This window comes from Gymnoscopelus braueri (genome assembly GCF_963280865.1).
Source record: "Gymnoscopelus braueri genome assembly, chromosome: 1".
Lineage (NCBI taxonomy): Eukaryota > Metazoa > Chordata > Actinopteri > Myctophiformes > Myctophidae > Gymnoscopelus > Gymnoscopelus braueri.
Window position 1 is genome coordinate 15806985 of NC_137603.1, and position 23006 is coordinate 15829990.

At 41.2% G+C, this 23006-nt stretch overlaps 1 protein-coding gene across 1 annotated transcript; it reads right to left on the reverse strand.

Moving 5' to 3' along the window:
* Nucleotides 1-1781: 1781 nt before the first annotated feature.
* Nucleotides 1782-22967, reverse strand: whamm (WASP homolog associated with actin, golgi membranes and microtubules). Its single transcript, XM_080429468.1, has 12 exons — nt 22295-22967; nt 20329-20502; nt 18895-19045; nt 17588-17757; nt 12967-13159; nt 11024-11208; nt 10064-10150; nt 9370-9465; nt 8293-8677; nt 5833-5975; nt 3201-4859; nt 1782-2703 (listed from the first exon to the last, which is right to left on the reverse strand). The coding sequence occupies exons 1-11, from the start codon at nt 22889-22891 to the stop codon at nt 4704-4706; spliced, it is 2337 nt and encodes a 778-aa protein (XP_080285594.1). The 5' UTR covers nt 22892-22967; the 3' UTR covers nt 1782-2703; nt 3201-4703.
* Between the last annotated feature and the right edge of the window lie 39 nt (nt 22968-23006).

The window sequence follows — 23006 nt, forward strand, 5'->3', positions numbered from 1 at the left end:
ACATTAAGAGAGAATGCTGCTGTTTGTGTTACACACACACACACACACACACACACACACACACACACACACACACACACACACACACACACACACACACACACACACACACACACACACACACACACACACACACACACACACACACACACACACACACACACACAAGATGGCACTATGGGCCACCACCACTGAGACTTTCCTGTTACCATAGTAACAGTGGCTGCCGGAATCTCATGTTGACAGTGACTCACAGGGTGATGGGGGCTTGCCCAAAGCCTGTCGTGCTTCTACATAGCCTTTACGTTAAGGTGCATGCAGGGCATTCTTTCACCTGAATACTGCCAGCCCAGTACACATATGCACACAATGGTGGAGAAAGAAGTATATACTCAAGTAAATACTCAAGTATTCAAAAGTGCAAATTACGAAGTACATTTTCTATTTTATATCAATGCATTGCTGTATTGAAATTTAGAACACTAAATATTTTTCAAAAATAGTTCACTATATTTGAAAGTTTAGGTCCTAAGAGTCCCTTCCTACAAATGGAGTCAAAAGTACAATATTTCTATTTGGAATGGAGTGAAAGTCATGAACTTAAAAAAATAATTTAAAAAAATCTAGTTTTAAGTCAAGTAAATGCACTTAGTTACTGTCCACCACTGCATGCATGCATGCACGCACGCACGCACACACACACACACACACACACACACACACACACACACACACACACACACACCTAACGGATATGCAATTAGATATAAGGGGGCTGGAAACAGGATGTGGCTGCTTACAGATTTTCAATTAAACGACAGGGAGTCTGGAAACAAGATGTTACTGATGAGCAGTCATTATTGTACAGAGCTGCATAAACACAATCACAACTGGCTGGGGAGGCTTAACCTCTAGCTGCATGATGGATATTTCACAATGAGGATGATAAGAAAGCATTATATTGCATCATGAGTCATGTGAGCTGTGCATCATATCAGAAGTAGAATGTCTTTCCTTAAATACCCCTGCGGAAACACTTGCTACGCATCCCATGTCTATAATGCATTATAATCATACTTAATGCACTATAATCTGCTTATAACATTGTATTTAAAAAAATGTGCTCCTCGGAGCACAGGTCTCCGCCAGGTCAGGTAGATTATTGTGGGCCAGCAAAGTTGAAAAAAAGAAACGCAAGATATGGTGGAAAACTTGTCAGGTGGAAATGGGAGTGGCTTATTTGGAGAGTTATAATAATCATAATAATAATAATCCAAGGAATCCAATGGGAAAGATTTTTTATTGAATTACCTACGGTTAAAGAGCTATACTGTCAGTATCCTGGTCAGTCTCCTGTGTCAGTATCCTGGTCAGAATCCTGGTGTCAGTGTCCCGGGGTCAGTATCCTGGTCAATATCCTAGTCAGTATCTTGGTGTCAGTATCATGGTCCCAGAACTTCCTCCAGTTGAATGAGGCAAAATCTGAGATTATTTTATTCGGGCGCCCTAATTCCAGTCAGAACTCGGTCCACTTGCCTCTAATGTCACATACTGTAATGCAGCCTGCAATTTTTTTATTATTTTTTTTAATTCTGACCTTTCCTTCAATCCATATGGACACAAAGTAATGTCATTTACCCTCCCTCTTTTTCTAAAAAGAAAAACTGAAAAGAAAAGAAAAAAAAAAAACATTCCGATTAGATGGGGGAGGGGGTTACATGTTAAATACAGTTAAATGCATCTAAAATGCAGTTATAAATAAAATACGACAGAACTAAAGATACTGTATCTGCAAACATTTTAATTGTGGATGACATCTGAAAAGTCAAATCAGAATTGTCAAGGCACTTCAGCATAATCAGATTTTATACTGTAATCGTATCAGGAAAAGAGATAAAATAAAATAAAAAGATCAGTGCATCATAGTCATCTTAATTGTTAACCATCCATCTGTTAGAAATGTCCCAAGTAGTCCCAAGTACTGTGTTGCAGGTTCAAAACCAGAAAGGTCTGTTGGAGATTTAAAGATAAACAGAAAATGGTAAATAGAAGGAAACCCATATTTATCCATGGCAATGCAATATGTGTTTACCAAAGTGCTTTATGAAGGGCAGAAGGAATCCAGTATTAAAGATTCATCTGTTATGGCATCATACTACAGTATATGAGGAGAAATTACGTAAGAATTGCGCCTTAAGACATTTCCAACTCCAGGATTCACAAACACAAATAATAACCGTACGATAAAAACAGCGTAAACATGTAGATCGTAATGTATACTAACTACACTATAATACCTTTTAATATCAACTGCTCAGATTAGTAACCATAGACAAACCAAAATGTCAGTAAAGAGTAGAGTCAGCAAATACATAAAAATATATCGTCTCTGTCCAGTGGAAACCTCATATGTCCATAACTGTTACTTTTCAGGAGTCAAACTTTTTTTTTTGCAAAAGTAGCAGATCTACAAGCTTCCTCAAAACAAGCTTGTAGATCTGCTACTTTTTTGTGACGCTGTAGTAGGGCATTAAATTACGATAAAAAACACAAAAAGTTAGAATAAGGAGATAAAGAGGTTTCTTCCCGACAGCAAGGACATTCAGTGATGGTTGAGCTGTAGCGGTTAAAAGAGATTTCCCTATCTATCTCTGCTTGAAGCACACACTTGTTTTCTTAACCCATTAAAGCCCGGGAACGCATCTGTGTCATTTTTTTAATTCCTTGGGGGCTATTCAAAAATAGCAGATCTACAAGCTCATAGCGCGGCACCGAGCTTGTAGATCTGCTATTTTTTGAAAAATCGCAGAAAATTGGTGCAAATCTTTGAATAAATATATTGTTTAAAGCAAACATTTTAACTCAAATCTTTGCTTCTGGGGGGGTTCCTGGAACTAGATATTTTAAGATGGGGGTCCACGGCCAAACACATTTGGAGGGGGGGGGTCCTTGACATGAAACAGTTTGAGGACCACTGACATAGAAACAGAAGTTTTTAAGAAAACTGTTTAGAACTGTTTCAGAAGCAAAGAAAAAAACCCATATATATATTCAAAGATTTGCATTTTTTTTTATGATTTTTCATAAAAGCGCAGATAGACAAGCTCATCGCGCGGCACTCGGTGACGTGCTATGAGCTTGTATATCTGCTATATATTTTTTATAGCCAAATAAATCAAAAAATGACACAGATGCTTTACCGGTCTTAATGGGTTAAACCTGTTGTGTGACTATAGACTGTAAGCCACTAAAGCCTCTCTACACAAAGTTCTGATCAATGCATTTACATCAGCGGTTCCCAACATTCTCTGGAGCAGCGGCCACTTGAAAATCCGGAAAGCGTTGGCGGCCCACCCATCTGACCACTTAACACGGCAGCCCATGTGTTTGTTTATTTTAATGATCAATCAATGTGTTGGATCAATGTAACCAACAATAGTATACTTTAATAGTGCATATTTATCGGTATCATAATGAAAACAATTTTTTCACGCTTTTAACTCTCTCAGTGCCACACAACGAGATATCCCGAGTAGAAAAAAAAATATATATATATATATATTATTATTTTTATTTATTTTTTGGAAAAAAAAATTCAGAACCCAAGATATCATCTGAAGATTTGCAGCTCCATCCACTCTTTGTTTAATTTATAACTGAAAAAGGCTGTATCTCGCTTCCTAAGCACTTTTTTTTTACCAAAAAAAATAAATAAAGAATTGTTGGCACAGTATGAAAATATTTTTTTTATTTCATTGGCACTGAGAGAGTTAAAGAAACAATTCTGTGACTCTTTTTTTTTTACATTACTTAATATTATTTTTGTCATTAAAATCTCAAGGTGCGTTCAGACCTGAATAGTTTTTCAAGCTGCGCGATTACATACAAAGTCAATGCAAAGACGCGAACGGGCGCGATGTTACATCAAGTGGCGCGAACGAGGCGAACGCCCTCTCGGTCTGTGTTTTTGACAGCTTGATTATAAACGATGATGAGATCGATATATTTTTGTCAAAATAAGAAATAGAAAATAGTTACTCAATCTTACTTTAAATTATTCCGTTTTGGGTGATTTTGTAACCCCGGGAGGGTACATAATAGAACCAAACCGATCCGGGTCCATTTACAAAGTTGAAATAACACGGTAAGTTAAGTTCACGTGTACATTTTCTATCTGTTGTATGCCTGCAAACAAAACAAGCCCACACATTGGTATTCGAGGCAACAAACTGCGTTTTCTACTGACGTGACATCCGAGCGGGGAGGACCAGGACCTGCTCTGTGCTCTGTATCATGCCCGGTCAGTACAGTTGCCGGCCGGGCCGGGATGGAGGAAAACACACGGTCGGTCGGTCAGTGTGTGTTTTTGACCCCAAAAAACACGCGGTCGCGTCGCAAAAATACGACTGAAGCAACATATTTTACCAACGCTGACCAGAACGACCAAAGTGAAGAGATTGAAGCGACTAGGCAAAGAAAATAAATCTTCAGGTCTGAACGCACCTTGTGTGTTTTGCCTGTTGTTTGACGGCCCACTCACAACATCCTCACGGCCCACCATACCAGTGCACGGGTTGGGAATCGCTGATTTACATAGTGCAGCATTCCTGTGTTCTAGATGTGCGTTACATTTTGATACTATAGGGACAACAACCTAAAATCAGACATGAACTGATGTTAGGGGGAACTGTGTGTGTGTGTTATCAGCTGTCCCATTCTCCAGAGGGTGTCTCTTCTTCGTCCTCTCTGTCCTCATCGGAGTCGGCCGACACCTTCTTCATCCTCTGCATGGCGGCCTTGATGCTGCGCTCCAGCTCGTTATCTGGACTGTCCTGGACTTCTGGACGCCCGGCCGGCACCTGCAGCACCACCACAATATACCGTTTATTTTTGCCACGTTCAGTCTACCACTCACTGCAGTCCTACAGCTACAGCATTATCCTGCAGATATGTTATCACAGTCATGGCTCCTGAACCGGTACTCAATTTCTTCAAGCTCTGAATCCAGTGCTTTGAGGTCTTATTTAGGGTTAAACGCCCTCTCAGATCCTTACCCCGACCTTAAAGGGCAAGACCTTTTTATAAAAAAACTTCCTGTTGATTTTGCCATTTTTATTAGGAATGAAACCCAAACTGGATCCTGGATCCGTCTCTTCAAATAGTAAAATCAACAGGAAGTTAAAATGTTTCAAAAAAAAATAAAACAGTACTGGGTTTGGTGATGTTCTATATTGTCTGAATCAACTTGGTTTGCATTTGTTTATGTGCTAAAAGAGTGACTTTGAGAGCTGTTTCAGCGTACCATGTAAGTCAATGAGGAGCATATTTTGAATGATCAATTTCTAATCATCGGAGCAATTATTTTTCATTTCTTGTCCACCTTTGGAGCTACATCATGGCAAGGTAACTACACAACCTCTACCAAAGTGGTCTTGCCCTTTAAAGAACACCAAACCATTCCTAAACTTAACCATCTCTAATCTAATGGATTAACACATGAATGGTACCGTTCTACCTTAGATTAGGTTGGCTCTAATCGGTAGGGCTGCATCGTGTGTACGATGGTGCCAGTTCATGCGCCACTACCTTTAATGGATTTCATGGTACAATGTGAAATATTTCCACATTAAAGAAGCAAGACGACTGTCACAACATTCACCAAAATGAGTGAAATTATAGGCGAGAGGGTCTATTAATAGATTCAGTTTGCAACCCTTCACTACTTTGATTACCAAAAAGTCAACTCAAACTATTCAATGCCCCAGATGAACCATATTTAGGAAACATGTTGTCCCTCGTATTCACTTCACTCCCTAGTGCTGCATGTCTCACCTTCTTCAGGGTGACCCCCAGTCGAATGGCAGACATCAGATGGTTCCTTACGTCCCCTCCAGAGCGCGCTGTCCCGGGGGCTGTGACCTTACGAAGATGGGTCTGACCACGCTGTAAAGAGGCCAACACTTCATCCATAGTTCCTAGTTGATATGGAGAGAGAGAGAGACTGATCATTATTCAATTCAAAGAACAGACCACCATACACTACTGAAATGCCTCTATAATATTGTATCAAGTTTTCTATGCTTATCTTTACTTTCACAATATTTTGGAGAACGTGCTGTAATATTTAATATTGTCATTATTCAGTGTACCGTAATGTAACAACCTCGCTGAGAAATTCCTCATAAGTAAAACATACCAGACAATAGACTCCTTTTAACCCATTAAGACCTGAAGCCGATTCTACAAATGTCTTCTAAATCCCAACAGTATTAAAATAAAAACGTATGTTTCTATATCAATGGTGCTCAAACCTTTTCATGTCAAGGACCCCCGGAATTATATGTATTTGGCCGCCGACCCCCATCTCAAAATATGTTGTTCCAGGGACCCCCCAGAAGCAAAGATTTGAGTTAAAAAATATTCACTTTAAAATAATATATATTCAAAGATTTGAACACATTTTCACGATTTCTCAAAAATAGCAGATCTACAAGCTCGTAGCGCGGCACTCGGTGCCGCGCTATGAGCTTGTATATCTGCTATTTTTGAATAGCCAAAGTGTAAAATTTAGCTCAAATCAAAAAGTGACACAGATGTGTTCCAGGTCTCAACTGGTTAATTTGGAATAAAATGTGCAGATTATACCGTTGTAACTTCATCACTGATGCATGCACCTACAACTGCTTTGACTACAACAAATCAAACCTTTATAGAGCAACTTTCCAACGCACATTGATTCCAAACGTCATACTCGGTGCTCAGTGTTCCAGAAATAACCTTCTCTCAAATAACCTTCACTTTTTGAAAAGGTTCAGCTAAATGAGCCCGCACGACACTGTTCCCTGGGCTAAACGTGAACGTCAACAGGGCCTCCCTCGGGCTGGTGATGATAAAAGACAGTGTGGATTTAGGACAGAGCGACAGACAACCCCCCCCCCTCCACACACACACACAAAGCAAGCTTACAGTGGTGGAAAGTAACTAAGTACATGTACTAAAGTACTGTACTTAAGAACAAATTTGAGGATTTTTTACTTTACTGGATTGTTTTCAGTACTTTTACTTCTACTCCACTACATCTCAGAGGCAAATATTGTACTTTTTACGCCACTACAATTACTTGAAAACTTTAGTTACTTTGTAGATTTTTATTATTATTATTACAAAACATGCATTAACCACTTTATCCCTATATAATTTGGCCATTTGAAAATAGTCGATCTACAAGCTCACAACAACGCGTCGCTGTGAGCTTGTAGATCAACTATTTTCAAATGATTTTTATACAAATTGAACACTTGTGAAATAGGACATTCGGCAAAATGAACACTTCAACTTTTGGTACGTTAAGTACATTTTATACCAATACTTTTGTACTTTTACTCAAGTAAATTTTGAAAACCAGACGTTTACTTGTAACAGAGTATTTCTGCATTGCAGTATTGATACTTTTAAGTAAAACATTTGAGTACCTTTTTTCCACCACTGCGAGGAAGCTTACTCTACTCTGGCACAAACTCACACAGCGTTCCCAGGGGTCAGGACTAATAGTTTCACATATCCTAGCTTGAAGTCACACTCACTGGAACGGCCACAGGAGATGGCCGGGACATGATGCGTTCTACTCTGCTGGGAGTTAGAGCCCAGACTGCACTGCGTTACTGCCATTTTACACCGGCTGGGTTAGCAAAACCAGGAAAACCAGGGAAACTCAATGACATACAGTATAGAGACCTGTAGAAAGCTTTGAGACCAAGAACGTCACAACTTTCCAATCACGGGGCCATCACTGCTGTGTTTGCAGAAAGGCAATACAAATCAGGGCTGCGCGATATAACTAATTGCAGATCGATAAGCTCACAACGCATCGCATCACGATGCGTTGTGAGCTTGTAGATCTATTTTCAACTCATCTGTGTCACTTTAGATTTCTTTGGCTATTCAAAAATAGCAGATATACAAGCTCATGAGCTTGTAGATCTGCTATTTTTGAAAAATCTTGAATTTTATTTTTTTTTGATTTTTTTCAAAAAACTGTTAGGATTTAGAAAACATTTTTAAGAATCGCCTCAGGTCTTAATGGGTTAATCAGACTGTAATCGATTTAGTCGATTATTAAAAAATCTATATTTATTCGTTGATATATGAAGAAAGGTTATCAAAAACAAAAACCTTGCTTCTCGATTATTCATTTATAAGTCGGTCACTGGTTCTAAATGTGTCGATGTTTCGATATAGTTTGGGTTAATTGTCCAGCCCTGACACAAAGGGCTGAGAGGAGTCATTGCTCACCTATGTTCTGCTTGAGGGTGCTCCTGGCCGGGAACGGGGCAGCCTCTTTCTCACTGAGCTCCTTGGGCGCGTCCTCCTGAGAGGGAGGAGCGGGCAGACGTGGAGGTGGCGGGGGCAGGTTGGGTGGTGGGAGCGGGGGAGGAGGAGGAGGAGGGGGAGGAGGTGGTTGTGTTGGCGGCGGCGGCGGTGCGTAGATTTGGACGGGGATGTCTCTGGGTTTGGAGGACTGTTGTTGTTGTTTCTTGGGGGCCTTCCTGCTGGACCCTCCGGACGAAGGGGAGGGGGAGGGGGAGGGGCCCAGGGACACGATGGACAGAGGCTGGGAAGGCTCGCCGGAGGACGTCCTGCAACGAGGGGTCTTCTTTATGTAGTGGCCTGGTCGCTTCTTCAGAAACAAGGAGAGAGAGAGGGGGAGGGGGGGGGGGTTGTTATAGGTTTAGAAACCAACAGTGGTGGAAAGTAACTAAGTACATTTACTCAAGTACTGTACTTAAGTACAATTTTGAGGTATTTGTACTTTACTCGAGTATTTCCAATTTTCAGTACTTTTACTTCTACTCCACTCAGAGGCAAATATTATACTTTTACTCCACTACAATTATTTGAAAACTTTAGTTGCTAGTTACTTTGCAGATATAAATTATTACATCATAAAACATACATTAAACACTTTAGCCCTATTTTATACCTAGGCTATTTGAAAATAGCCGATCTACAAGCTCACAACGCGTCGCATCGCGACGCGTTGTGAGCTTGTAGATCTGCTATTTTCAAAAATGTTAGTACTTTAACTTTTGGTACTTTAAGTACATTTTGATACCAATACTTTTGTACTTGTACTCAAGTGCATTTTTTATTCCAGACTTTTACTTGTAACAGAGTACTTCTACATTGCAGTATTGATACTTTTACTTAAGTAAAACATTTGAGTACTTTTTCCACCACTGGAAACCAAGCAGTGAAAACATCACGGCACACACACACACACGCTATGATGCTGATAAATGATGGAACTGGGAGGCTGGAAGAGAAGAAGGATGTTACAGAGATGGTTGAGGATGAGAGAGAGAGACTGACCTCTCTGAAGGACCGTAACCTGTTCAGGGTCTTCTCTCGCTCCTGGTCCACCCACTCCTTCCTCCTCTGGTCCTCCTCTTTCCTCTTCTCTCGTTTCTGCGGACGGGAGGGGCAGACAGAGGATGAGAACCAACGACACACACAGGCCATCTCACCACTTAAACCCCTCTAATGCTCAGTGAAACCCACCCGAGTTACAACTGATTGATTACTTTATGAGCATTTTGCAAAAATAAAAGCACAGGAAAGTACAGTTCAATACAAGGTCTACTAAGAGGATATAAAACTCCAAAAAGCCTTTGGCTTGTTTCCATTGGGGTCCTTTGTACTCAATTCATCGAAACATTTAATGACAGACAAATTGCAGCCACCTGCACAAGTGCTCTTTTAGAGTGGTTTTGAAGGAGAGTAGGGATTTACACTCCTTTACCACTGTTGGTAGGGTGAATAAACTGTACTCGGTCTGCTCTGATTTCCTTCTACACCGAATCTCTTCGCCAGGAAATAGCTGATGTACAAGCTCACAACGCGCTACGACGTGTTGTGAGCTTGTACATCAGCTAATTTCGGTCGAATGTTCCCTCCAGAATCAGGGGTGTTGGTGTTCAAGTGGTTAACAGCATTTTCATCTAAAGATCTCTCCGGCTCTCTCTCTCTCTCGTGGGTGTTTTCCCCTGTTGCCATAGCGACTCACCAGGTGGACGTGGTGGTGCTGGCTGAAGGAGGTGCAGCTCTGCTGTTCTGCTCTGCTCTTCTGCTCCTGGGCGTCCACACACTGATCCTACACACACACACACACACACACACACACACACACACACACACACACACACACACACACACACACACACACACACACACACACACACACACACACACACACACACACACACACACACACACACACACACACACACACACACAATGCATGGACACATGTCAAAATATGGATATAAGAGGCTTCTGCCCGACAGCAACGATAGTCTGCGTTACATTATTGAGTTTATTGAGCTTGATTTTATTAGGATCCCCATTAGCTGGTGCATAACAACAGCTCATCTTCCTGGGGTCCACACATAACATGACATTAAGAAGAACCTTTTGGACCTTATCTTCATATAATTGGTCCTCACTAACAATGCTCATCATAACATGGCAGCATTTCTGTCTATTTGCTCTGTGTCTCTGGGGGCTGGGGACAGTTCAGAAATAGGCCTAGGCAGGTTTGGTCATTTCAAACAAGATTTCAAACTTTTTTTCTTTCTTATTAAATGCAAGAACAATGGCTTCTATTTCCGCATGCTAATTTTCCAGGAGGAGAAAGGCTGTAGTTTTTATCAGCTTGGAATCTTCGTCCATGATGTCATTGGTAGGCAGGTTTCTGAACTGTCCACAGCCCACCGAAGACACGCAGAGTCAGTGCATAGAAATTGTGCCATCTTATAACGACCATTAGTGAGGACAACTATTACTGCATGAAGGTAAGGTTGAAAATGGTGTTCCTTTAGCTGCCTTCGGGGGATTCAAAACCGTGGTGAGGGAAAGCGAGAGGAGGAGTGGAGGCAAGCCTTCAGAAAGGATTCAAACAGGCCAGCAAAGGCAATGTACTGTAGGACTCTACATTCTAAGCCCAGGATGTTTGCAGGTGTTGTACCTTCTTGTTGCGGAGGTACGCTCTCCGAGCGCAGATGTTGCCTCTCTTGGTCTCCAGCGTCTGCAGGCGTCTTTTCAGCTGACGGAGACCAGAGGAGTCCGACTGCTGCATGCCTGCATAAGCCAGGCTCTGCAGCTCCTCAGGATCCTCACACACATCATAATACACCACCTCCTCACGCAGTTCTGAAAACACACAAGGCAGGCAGGCGGGTGATGGCCACCGGTGTGTAAGAGCAGGATTATGCGTTTCCATATTGCAAATTGATTCAATCTAGTACAGAGAGCACTGACAATGAACACCAAGACACTTTCTCTCCTGTAAACAGTGGTGGAACGAAGCCTCAGAAGGGGAACTGAGAATGAACACTCAATTCATGGCAGTGAGTCTGAATGGCTCCCAAGGCCAACCGTAGCCTCCTACACTGTAAAGTACCTTAACTTAACCCATTAAGACCTGAGGCAGATTCTACAAAACGTCTTATAAATCCTTCTAATCCTTCTTTAAAAAAAACAGTTTTCTGAAAAACTGTCCCCAAAAGGTATTTCGTCGCCGTATTTCGTCGCTGACCCTCGTCTCAAAATATGTTTTGCTTTAAATTGTTTTATACATTTTCACGATTTTTTCAAAAATAGCAGATCTACAAGCTCATAGCGCGGCACTCGGTGCCGCGCTATGAGCTTGTAGATCTGCTATTTTTGAATAGCCAAAGTATAACATAATATAAATATATATATATATATATATATAAAAGTGGTTAATATCAAAAATCTAAAATGACACCGATGCTTTCCCGGTATTAATGTGTTAATTAAATGAACACTCAGGATTTTACTGAGTGCTGTATCATTGAAAAGGCTGCTATTACTTTCTTTCCCCCCCGAGCTCTGCATTAAAGGAAAGGGAAATGCACTAAAATTAGGGAGCATTTAAATGAAACTATAATAACAAAATATTTCCCAAAGTGTATGCTTGACGCAGTGGTGGAAAAAGCACTCAAATGTTTTACTTAAGTAAAAGTATCACTACTGCAATATAGAAATATACTCTGTTACAAGTGAAAGTCCGTAATTCAAAATGTATTCGAGTAAAAGTACAAAAGTGTTGGCATCAAAATGTACTTAAAGTACCAAAAAGCAAAAGTACTCATTAGGCAGAATGTCCTATTTCAAGCTTTCAAATGTATGAGAATCATTTGAAAATAGCCGATCTACAAGCTCACAATGTGTCGTATCGCGACGCATTGTGAGCTTGTAGATCTGCTATTTTCAAATGGTCGAAATGTATATAAGGCTGACCAGTTAATAGTAGACTGTAAATGTCATGTAGTATAATAACTGCTGTTTGATTACAACAGACGGTTGCGGTTGGTGTTACAAATCCCTCTATGGCCTCAGTACGTGAAACACAACACTATTCTATCCCGTTACTGTCACCACTGAATTACAGGTCATTTAAAATGTGTCTGAAGGCTAAGCCATCTTAGAACAAGGTTTGGATATTCAATTTTAACATCGACATTTTTATTTTGGGGTGGGGGGAAACTTTTCTTCCCATTCCAAAATGTTTTTCACCCATTAAGACCTGAAGCCGATTCTACAAATGTCTTCTAAATCCCAACAGTATTCTGAAAAACCTATGTTTCTATATCAGTGGTGCTCAATCTTTTTCATGTCAAGGACCCCCAAAATGATATGTATTTGTCCGTATTTGTCAAAATATTTTGTTCCAGGCACCCCCAGAAGCAAAGATTTGAGTAACAAACCATGAGCTTGTAGATCTGCTATTTTTGAATAGCCAAAGTGTAAAATAATGTTTTTTTAGCTCATATCTAAAAATGACAAAGATGCGTCCCAGGTCTTAATGGGTTAAATTGTGACTTTCACTGTCACAAACCCACAGGTTGAAGAGCCACTGTGATAGAAGAACTACACGCAGCGTACCTTTAATCTGTCTTCGTAGGGTGTCTATCTGAGCCATCAGTAGCTGCTCCTCATTCTTCAGGATCTCAAACTTGGTGTCGTAGAGCTCCAGCTGGGCCTCATAGAACTGCAGCTCCAGCTGGTCCACCGTCTCCGGCGGCTGGCCCTCGCCACACGCAGACCGTGCTGGCTCGTTGGCACACAGAGCACCCATCTATGCCACGAGAAAAAGGGTGCTAAATCAGTGCTGGACAGTAACCAAGTACATTTACTTGAGTATTGTAATTAATCCATTAAGACCTATTAAAAAAATAGCAGATATACAAGCTCATAGCCTGGCACCGAGTGCCAGATTTGCAAACATTTTGAAGATTTTTCAAGAATAGCAGATCTACAAGCTCATGGCGCAGCACTCGGTGCCACGCTATGAGCTTCTACAGTACAGTATATCTGCTATTTACACTTTTGCATTTTTTTCCATAAATCAGTGCTATTGAACATCCTTTACGTCTGTGTGTTGGTAAAAAAAAATATTGAACCAATGAAAAGTATTAAAAAGCAGCTAACTCCATTGGATCCTCAAACTTTCTGCTAAACCAGCTGACTCCACCAAAGGGGGGTGGAGTCAGCTGGTTTTGCTGACTCCAGGCTCCACCCCCTTTTGACCTCCAACCTCATTGTGAGCTTTGGAGGTCCATTCAGCTGTTCTTATCAATGATGAACAAAACCTCCTAACGAAAAATTTTACATTTTGGAGTATCTATACTTTACTTGAGTATTTGTATTTTGGGGTACTTATGTATTTTACACCACAACCTTTCAAAAGACAAATATTGTACTTTTGACTCCACTATATTTCTAGGAAGGGGAAAAGTACCAAATGAATGAGCCACTTCAGCCCTATTTAAACTATAGAGAAAATAGCTGAACAACAAGCTCACAACGATGCGACATACTCCGGTACAAATTTGACGGAGCAACTTTCACTTTGTAGTCGAGTAATATTTGACTATAAACTTTTGACTCAAATACTGGGCTTAGTACTTAGTTTGGTTAAATAACATTTTCAGAGAATGGTGTGTCCTTGCTTGCCCATTAAAAATGCACAACCATCTGCTACCCATAATACACACTCTCTGCATGTCACCTGCACACACACACGTGCACATGTTGTTATGCTGGCATGATGACAGGGTTATTGCACACTTTCATTCACACGCTATCACCTCTGTCAACCAGCATCCAAACAAATCCTATTCACCTATGGAGACGTTTGTTTGGTTTATTTATTTTTGTATTGTTTCTTCTCTATTCCCTGTTTGCTTGGTTGCTCTATGGATTTGACTTCCTGTCAAATCTGATATGTCAACTATGTTGGCTAATTATAATCAGTAATCTTGTTATGGATAATCAGGTATTTCAATCATGTTGTAGATTTGTATTTTCATACTGCAATCATGTTATTTGTCAATTCTATATACTGTATTTATATTTTGTTGTCTACAAATCATGTTCTATTAATATTTTTTATTGTGTTATACTGTAGGTAGAGGCCTCATATAAGCCCTTTGGGCTTCTTGCCTCCTCCTGGCACTTTTCTTTTTATATTCTACTGTTTTTTTTTTATTATTGTTTTTACATTGCGCTAAATAAATCAAATCAAAGATGTACAAGCCAACAGTATTGTGAAGATCAGCCAGGGGCCCTATTGTTCATTTTCTTCATACTACAAACTCTTCAATATACACTTAATTTAAACAGTATAAAAACATAAAATCTAAAAGTATGTGATAAAAACACATTGATACTAGCCAGCCAGCCAGCCAGATAGATAGATAGACAGATAGACAAACCTACTGTACACAGCTGGCACCTTTGTACACCGTCACATATTCTCACATAAACAAACACAAACAAAAGGGGGCCGTGGTGTGACGGCGTATCTGGGGGGGGGGGGGGGCTTCTACAGGTTTCTAGTCAGGCTTTTTATAAATAGATCAAAGCCCTGTGGCAGCCAGATTCAGATCGGTCTGGAACACCACAAGAGAAGAGAGAGCGGTACAGGAGAGCACGATGATGGCACCGTGCCCTGTTCTCTAATTCTCTCTGCTGTTAGACATGCAGACAGACCAGAGGAGCGTGATGTACACAAGTACAAACAGCCATGATTTGGCACAGCACTCTCTGGTGAGATGCACTCTGAGAGTACACGCACATTTGGAATGAGGTTACAGATGGAGATATACCGTATGAACACAGTCACTTTGCACTCTTCAGACAGACAGACAGACATTCTCCACAGACGTTTACCACTGTACAAGGACTTTCCAGAATATCCGCCCCCCCCAGTGTTGCCAGATTATGTTAGAGAAACAAGCAGACAGGTCTAGGAAAACCAGCCCAAAAGAAGCGACTATGGGCCACATGAGTACTTTAACATGTACATCAGCTATTTGAAAATAGCAGATCTACAAGCTCACAACGCGTCGCGATGCGACGCGTTGTGAGCTTGTAGATCTGCTATTTTCAAATAAATTCTTGCGGGGAAATTATAATAAGCAGATCTGGCAAACCCCCCCCCATATGGCCATATACTGATAACATCTGGGATCTCCATATACAGTATGGCCATAAAAGGGACAGACAGATATACAGTACTCCGACCATGCACGTGCACACATAGACATGAAAGGGGGCTTCAGCCCCTGCCCTTTTACCCGTCGGTAAAAAAGTGCCCTCTCCAGACAGATTTTTTTTTTTTTTTTTTTACCCAAAAATATATTTCAACTGCCCCTTGCGGCCTATCGGTAAAGCTGACGGAAATGTCAGTGGATGTGTTGGATGCAGCTCAAAGTGAACTTTCCTCAGGTATCTAGTTTGTCGCCGTACAACCTTCCTAGCCTGTGTTATTAAAGAAAAACGGGCGACAAATGACCAAAACTCAATCGAAAATCGCGATCGAAAACCGGCGAAAGTGGCCGTTTTCAAGTTGTTTTGGCCATTATCTCTGGAACAGAAGGTCCAATCTGCTCAGTTCAAAGCTTGTTGAGTGCGTGACTTTGAGGACATTAAGCACGTTATGATACTGTTTCGGGTTTTTGGGCCTAAAAGTATGGTAATTGTTCGTAAAGTCCAATAGGTGCCCTTGAGAAATTCCAGCCCCTGCCTCTCCAAATCCTTCTGCACGTCCCTGACTCCGACAGTACTCAGACAGACAGGCACATAGATCTCCATATGGGCACAAAAGGTACACAGACAGACAGACAGACAGACAGACAGACAGACAGACAGACAGACAGACAGACAGACAGACAGTACTCAGACAGACAGGCATATAGATCTCCATATGGGCACAAAAGGTACACAGACAGACAGACAGACAGGCATAGATCTCCATATGGGCACAAAAGGTACACAGACAGACAGACGGGTAGAACGGGTATTGGTTCCCAACTTGCATCATTCTCGACTAGGCCGGTTCCCGACGGGCACAGGTCTAGTGTAGGTTAATCCAGTGGTTCTGAACCACTGGGGACCCCCCACCCTGACAAGGGACTTGGAATTGTAAGAGTTGAGGCATTACATTTAGTTTGACTCTGGTCCAGATCTACAAGCTCACAAACGCCTCGTGTTGAAAGGCGTTGTGACCTTGTAGATCGGCTATTTTAAAAATGTTTGCCTCTTTCTTATATTATTTGACAATTTGGCTAATGTTTGACCAGTTTTTATAGTATAGTTTGTTGATTACTTTTGATGCAATAATGTTCTTTTTTTTCCATTCTTTTTTTTTTTACGTTTAAAAAGGTCTTAATACACTGTCATCTGGACCCCCCCACAAATCATGGTAGCTGGGGTACCGACCCACTGAAAATCACTGGGTCAATCAAGTTTTTATATATATATATATATATCAACGAATCAACATGATAGAAATTGAAGATTTTTTTTAATAATGTGACTAAATCGATTAGTAATTAGTAATAAAATGTGGGGGTCCTTGGCACTAACAGGTTTGAGAACGACTGGTTTAGAAGGCATTTGTAGAATCTGCCTCATGTCTTAACCCATTAAGACCGGGAACGCATCTGTGTCATTTTAGATTTCTTTGGCTATTCAAAAAATAGCAGATATACAAGCTCATAGCGCTCATTTTGGGTGGTCCTTGACATGAAAAAGTTTGAGACCCACTGATATAGAAACATGAGTTTTTTTTTTTTTTAATGTAGGATTTAGAAGACATTTGTAGAATCACCAGAAGCAAAGATTTGTTACAAATGTGTGCTTAAAAAAAAATGTAAAAAAATTATATATACCGTATATATATATATATATATATATATATATATATATATATATATATATATATATATATATATTTAAAGATTTGCAAAAATGTTCACGATTTTTTTTTTTTTTGCAGATCTACAAGCTCATAACGCGGCACTCGGTGCCACGCTATGAGCTTGTATATCTGCTATTTTTGAATAGCCCAAAGAAATCTAAAAATGACACAGATTCTTTCCCTTTAAAAAATATACCGTATATATATATATATTCAAATATTTGCACAAAATGTTCAAGATTTTTCAAAAAATAGCAGATCTACAAATGAAATGGGTTACGTGAGGGCACACACACACACCTTCTCCCTGATGCTGTCCTTGTTGCGGCTGAGGCACATCTCCATGGCTCTCATGTGCTGCAGGGTCTCTTTGGCCAACATGAAGCGCAGCTTCTCCAGCCTGGGAGCGGCCGACGCCCAGGCAGCCGTTCCGAAGCGACTCTTATCCACCTCCATCTGCTTCACCATACCTGGACACATGGAAACGATGGGTCTGCTAAACACATTGGTTCTCAAAGTGGGGTTCAGGGGTCCCCAAGGGGTCCCCAAGGGGTCCTTGGGGGGGGGTTCCAGGGGTTACCCAGCAGAATGTGTTAATATAGCATCACAATAACTTTAACGAAAAATCTTGAAAATGTGTGCAAAGTCTTTGACTATAATATTTTTTAAAAGCGAACATTTGTAACTCAAATCTTTGCTTCTGGGGGGTCCCTGGAACAAAATATTTTGACAAGGGGGTCCGCGGCCAAATTCATATCATTTCGGGGGTCCTTGACATGAAAAGGTTTGAGAACCACTGTGCTAAAACACTACAAATACATACTGTGTATGTATATCGTGGCTGTCTGGCAGAAACCTCCTACTGTATCTCCACATTCTGTTTTTAATATTGTGTTTTTTCGTAGATTAACGCCCTACTTGATCATACTAACAGCGTCACACGAAAAGTATCAAAAGTAGCAGATCCACAAGCTCGAAACGTGTGTTTAGAGATTGTAGATCTGCTACTTTAGCTACTTTTGAATTTGAATCCTGAAAAGTAACAGTTTTGGACATATGAGGTTTCCACCCGACAGAGACGATATACAAAATACATGACTTGTATCAGAGTGATAATAATAGAATAATAGGATTACGGCCAAGTATTCACCATGCATACATCTGTGCTGTACACATAAATGCAGACATACCCATGATTGCACACACACACACACACACACACACACACACACACACACACACACACACACACACACACACACACACACACACACACACACACACACACACACACACACACACACTTTTGGGGTATACATCATTGATAATTTAACATGTTTCCATTTGTTTTTGTTTCATATCATGTGCACAGGAAGAAAAAAACACCTGAAACCTGTGATGTGAAATAAAATAATGATGATTCTGATGCACACGCTAAAAGAGGAAAGGAAGGGAAGTTTGCACACTGTAGCTCCCAGTAGAAAATGTATTAAGTTAGTAGTGTTTTCTACTGGGATCTACTGGAAGCTACAGAAAGGTTTTTGGTGGGATGTGCGTGCTTCCCTCTGGACACACTAAAAGACACACTCACAGAGGGCTGTCTATACCTGCCAGAGCCTTTGAAGTCGATACAAAGTAGCTGACGGTGATGTCCTGAATAGAGGAGACAGCATCCTCTGCTCTCCTGCTCCACTCTTCCACTTCCTTCTCCAGCTCTGCAATTCTTTTAGGACCCAGCTCCTCAAAATCCAAACATTTCTGCAAGGAAACAACAGAAAGGCAAACAGCTGACAACTTTTCAGTTCTTTTACTTTTACTCCACTACATCTCAGAGGCAAATATTGTACTTTTACTCCACCACAATTATTCATAAACCTTAGTTACTAGTATTACTAACAGAGTATTTCTACATTGCAGTATTGACACTTTTACCTAAGTAAAAAACTTTTTCCACCACTGCCTGAAAACCACTTCACTGACTCACGGTCCCCTGTCCCTGAACTCATTGGACATACGAACGTGACAATGAGCACTTTCATCCCCAGAGCACGAGGCCATGCTTGGTTTATTTATTATGATTGAACAACTGGCCCCGCAGCAGCTCAAGGTACAGTAATGGTTAATGATGCTGCCTGCCGCCGAACAGATAAATATTCAGTTGTTTTAATCACACTGATGTCTACATAGCTAGTAAAGGGATTAAAGACTTTTTTTCCCCCACTGACCTTTTACTACCTGGTGTTTTGATATACACACACTAGAACAGCTTGACACAAGTAGACCTGAGACAGGTCTGTATTCTAGAAGTGTGCATTTGGCACTGCCCTCACGAGTCACGATTCAATTCGATTACGATTCACCAGGTAACGATTCAATTCACACTTTTCTATATTACTGCACAAAATGGCAACTTTTTCATCATTCAATACAAGCAGTCAGATTTACTGAACAACATGTAAATCTGGCTGCTGCTCTGTGCAATATAAAAAAAACATTAAAAAAAAAACATAATCTAGTTCTAGTTTGAGGGAATCTGGCGTATACTTATTGACTTCACTGAGGCAAATAATGTGGAAGATTGAAAGTCTATCCTGGACGGTGTCTTTTTTTTTTTTTTTCATTATTATTATTTAGTATTACTATTTATTCATTTACTTTTCAACAATTAATCATGTTGTAATGTGAGCTTAATTTTTGTACATGTCTGTTTACTTTTGTACTTTGCTTTGTGCTGTACGGACTCTAACCAGTAATGGGAGGAGGGGGTGGTGGGGGGGGGAACAAAAAAATGATATGATGAAAGGATGTCCTTTTTCGGGGGGAAAAAACAAAAGAAAGAATGATGTGATGAAATGATATGATATGATGAAATGATGTTTTTCCCCTGTCTAACATGCTGAAAATGCCAAATAAACACAAAGGTTAAAAAAAAATATATATATATATATAATGGTCCAAGTCCACATCGTGATTAATCTATGAATCGATTATTTTTGACACCACTACTGTATTAAAGGAGGGATAAAGTGTATTATATGTACCAGGATCTCCATCTTGTAGAGGCAGGCCAGCTCTCTCATATCTCTGAATGGCTGAAGCAGATAATGGAAGAAGGTTGTGGCCGTTGTTACCAGGTCCTGGTAAGCCTGGTCCTCCTCCTGGTAGATGCTGAGCAGCAGAACCATTCTGTCAGCACCGCCGTGGCTCTGTATCAGCTGTCACAACACACACACACACACACACACACACACACACACACACACACACACACACACACACACACACACACACACACACACACACACACACACACACACACACACACACACACACACACAGTTGCTTGGCTATTCAGAAAGGCATGTGTGCTGGGAAAGGTGTTCTGTTCTTGACACTAAAGACATCAACACTGTTGTTTTGAGAAGCATCAATAAACTATCTATAGCTACAATAATAACATTCTGTCTAACATAGTAAAGTCCTTGGTGCTCAGAGATAAATAGGCATATCCGTTTCCTGTTCCAGTTCAATTTCCCATAGCTAGGGCTGTCACGATTATGAAGGTTTACATGACGATTCATTGTCACACAAATAATTGCGATTAACGATATAATTGTGTTTTTGTTGTTGAACATTGGAACATTATGAATAAAAACTACATTTCTTTTTTGGCTTTTAGGCTTTGAGGTGGCACATGGCAGATATGATAAAAAAAAAAGAATAGTGGAAATAGCTGATCTAACAGCTCACAACGCGTCAAGTTTGTAGATCTGCCATTTCCGCAATTTTTTTTAAATGTATGAAAATATATGAAAACTTTTCAACATAGAAACGATGACAAAAATTATTGTGATTATCTCAAATAATTGCGATTAGACGATTATGTAATATTTGTGACAGGCCTACGCCCATAGCTTTGTTTGATTGGCTCTGCAGCAGCTTTGAGCCAGAAGCACATATGACACCTTCCAGTTCAAATCTAAATGATCCGGAATAGTAATCTAGTATGTATGCCACCTTCTGGAAACCCAGGACTACAGTTATGCACAGAGCGTATAAACACTCAGGGTTTTACTGTATAGCTAGCGCCCATCGTATAAATCACATCCACTGTAAGCCGACCAGTGCAAAAACTTCAACAGAATAGTCGTGAACAACTGGAGTTCCTGAAGAACACTACAGCTACTAAATATGTCATTTCTTTGTATATTTAAGTAATCTGTCATATCTGCCCAGTGCAACTTTTGTAAACGAAGCCTAAAAGCCAAATAAATTGTTTTATTTGTATGTTCCAGTGTACAGTTCAATGCCAAAAATACAATTAAAAAGTTAATCGCAATTATTTGTATGACAATGAATCGTCTTGACTGAGGTTGGGATCCCGAACCGGAGGAACCGGGGGAACCGGATCCAAAATTGAGTAACCGGAATCGGTTTCACATTTGGAACCGTTTCCGGAACCCGGTTTTATCACACTGTCAGAGCTGGTATGTGGACTTCACGTCTGCTATGTAATTACAACACTGGTGGTTCTCAAACTTTTTCATTTCAAGCACCACTATAACTCTGACAGTGTACAAATGGAACCAAATGGACCCGTAAGGGTCCATTTGGTTCCATTTGTACACTCTCAGAGTTACAGACCTGTAAGGGTCAATTCGGAACCCCCTGTATGAATCGTTAAAGGAATCGGACCATTGAGAGGGAATAGTTAAGGAACTGGAATCGTTAAAATCCTAAAGGACCCGAACCCTCGTCTTGACAGCCCTAGTCATGGATAGGAATGCTGCTCATGGGTAGGGATGCTGAGATTGGGGAGGGAGGGAGGGATGCTGCTGGACTTGCTGGGCAGGGCTCCTCCTGGGTAGGGAATAGGGATGCAGGGATGGTGGTGGTGGGCTTGGTACTTGGTAGGGATGCTGGGTGGGCTTGGTAGTGATGCTGGGCTCATGGGTATACTAGGGATGCGGGGCTACCTGTGTGTGTAGTGTAGGCTACTCGCCTCACCTTCCGCAGGCTCTCCTTGGCCCTGGCCACTTCATCCTGCATGGTCTTCTTCCTGAACTCCTGCAGGTTCTCGAAATACTCCTCGATGTCGGGCTCGTCCTGCGTGAACAGGAGATCGAGCACGATCTTGCGTCCGCAGACGTCGATCGCCGTGCCGAAGTACTTCTCCAGCTGTCGACACGGCGTGTCAAGATCCCTCTCGTCCTCCTCGGAACCACCAGCTGACTTCCGACTGGTTGGGAAAATCAGGTCCCAGATGTTGCCTTCTATAAAGGCGGACAGATCGGGGAAATACGGTCCCAAGACGTCCGCGATGGAGGCCAGCTGGTGGTGGACGTTGTCCAGGTCCGTGACAGAGAACAGTCCGGCCCAGCTGCTGTCACTGCCAGTGTCCCCCCCGTCCTCCTTCTCCCGTCGCTTCATTCTCTGTAACGTCCTGTTGTGACAGGTGACAGCGAACTGACACTCGATCACATTCCACTGGACGATGAAGCCCAGCTTGAACGTCTCGTTCTCCACGAATATGTCCGTCTTGATGGCGACCCAGCCGTCCAGGCTGTCCAGGCGCTCGAAGTCCGCGTTGTTGTTGTTCATCATGTGTCTCGTGTGTGTTAAAATGTGTCCACACACACACTTTAGTGTTCTGTGTTGTTTACACCGTCCGCCATTTGCAATGACGTAGGAGGACTGTGTTTAGGTTCAACTTTGACCT

Bases quoted from the DNA above. Each gene is read 5' to 3' on its own strand.
- whamm (XM_080429468.1), bottom strand. From the start codon at position 22,891: ATGATGAACAACAACAACGCGGACTTCGAGCGCCTGGACAGCCTGGAC. The intron at 20,503-22,294 runs GTGAGGCGAGTA...GTGTTGTGACAG, and splicing joins CCAAGGAGAGCCTGCGGAAG to CTGATACAGAGCCACGGCGG. The intron at 8,678-9,369 runs GTCAGTCTCTCT...TTGTTTCTGAAG, and splicing joins GGTTACGGTCCTTCAGAGAG to AAGCGACCAGGCCACTACAT.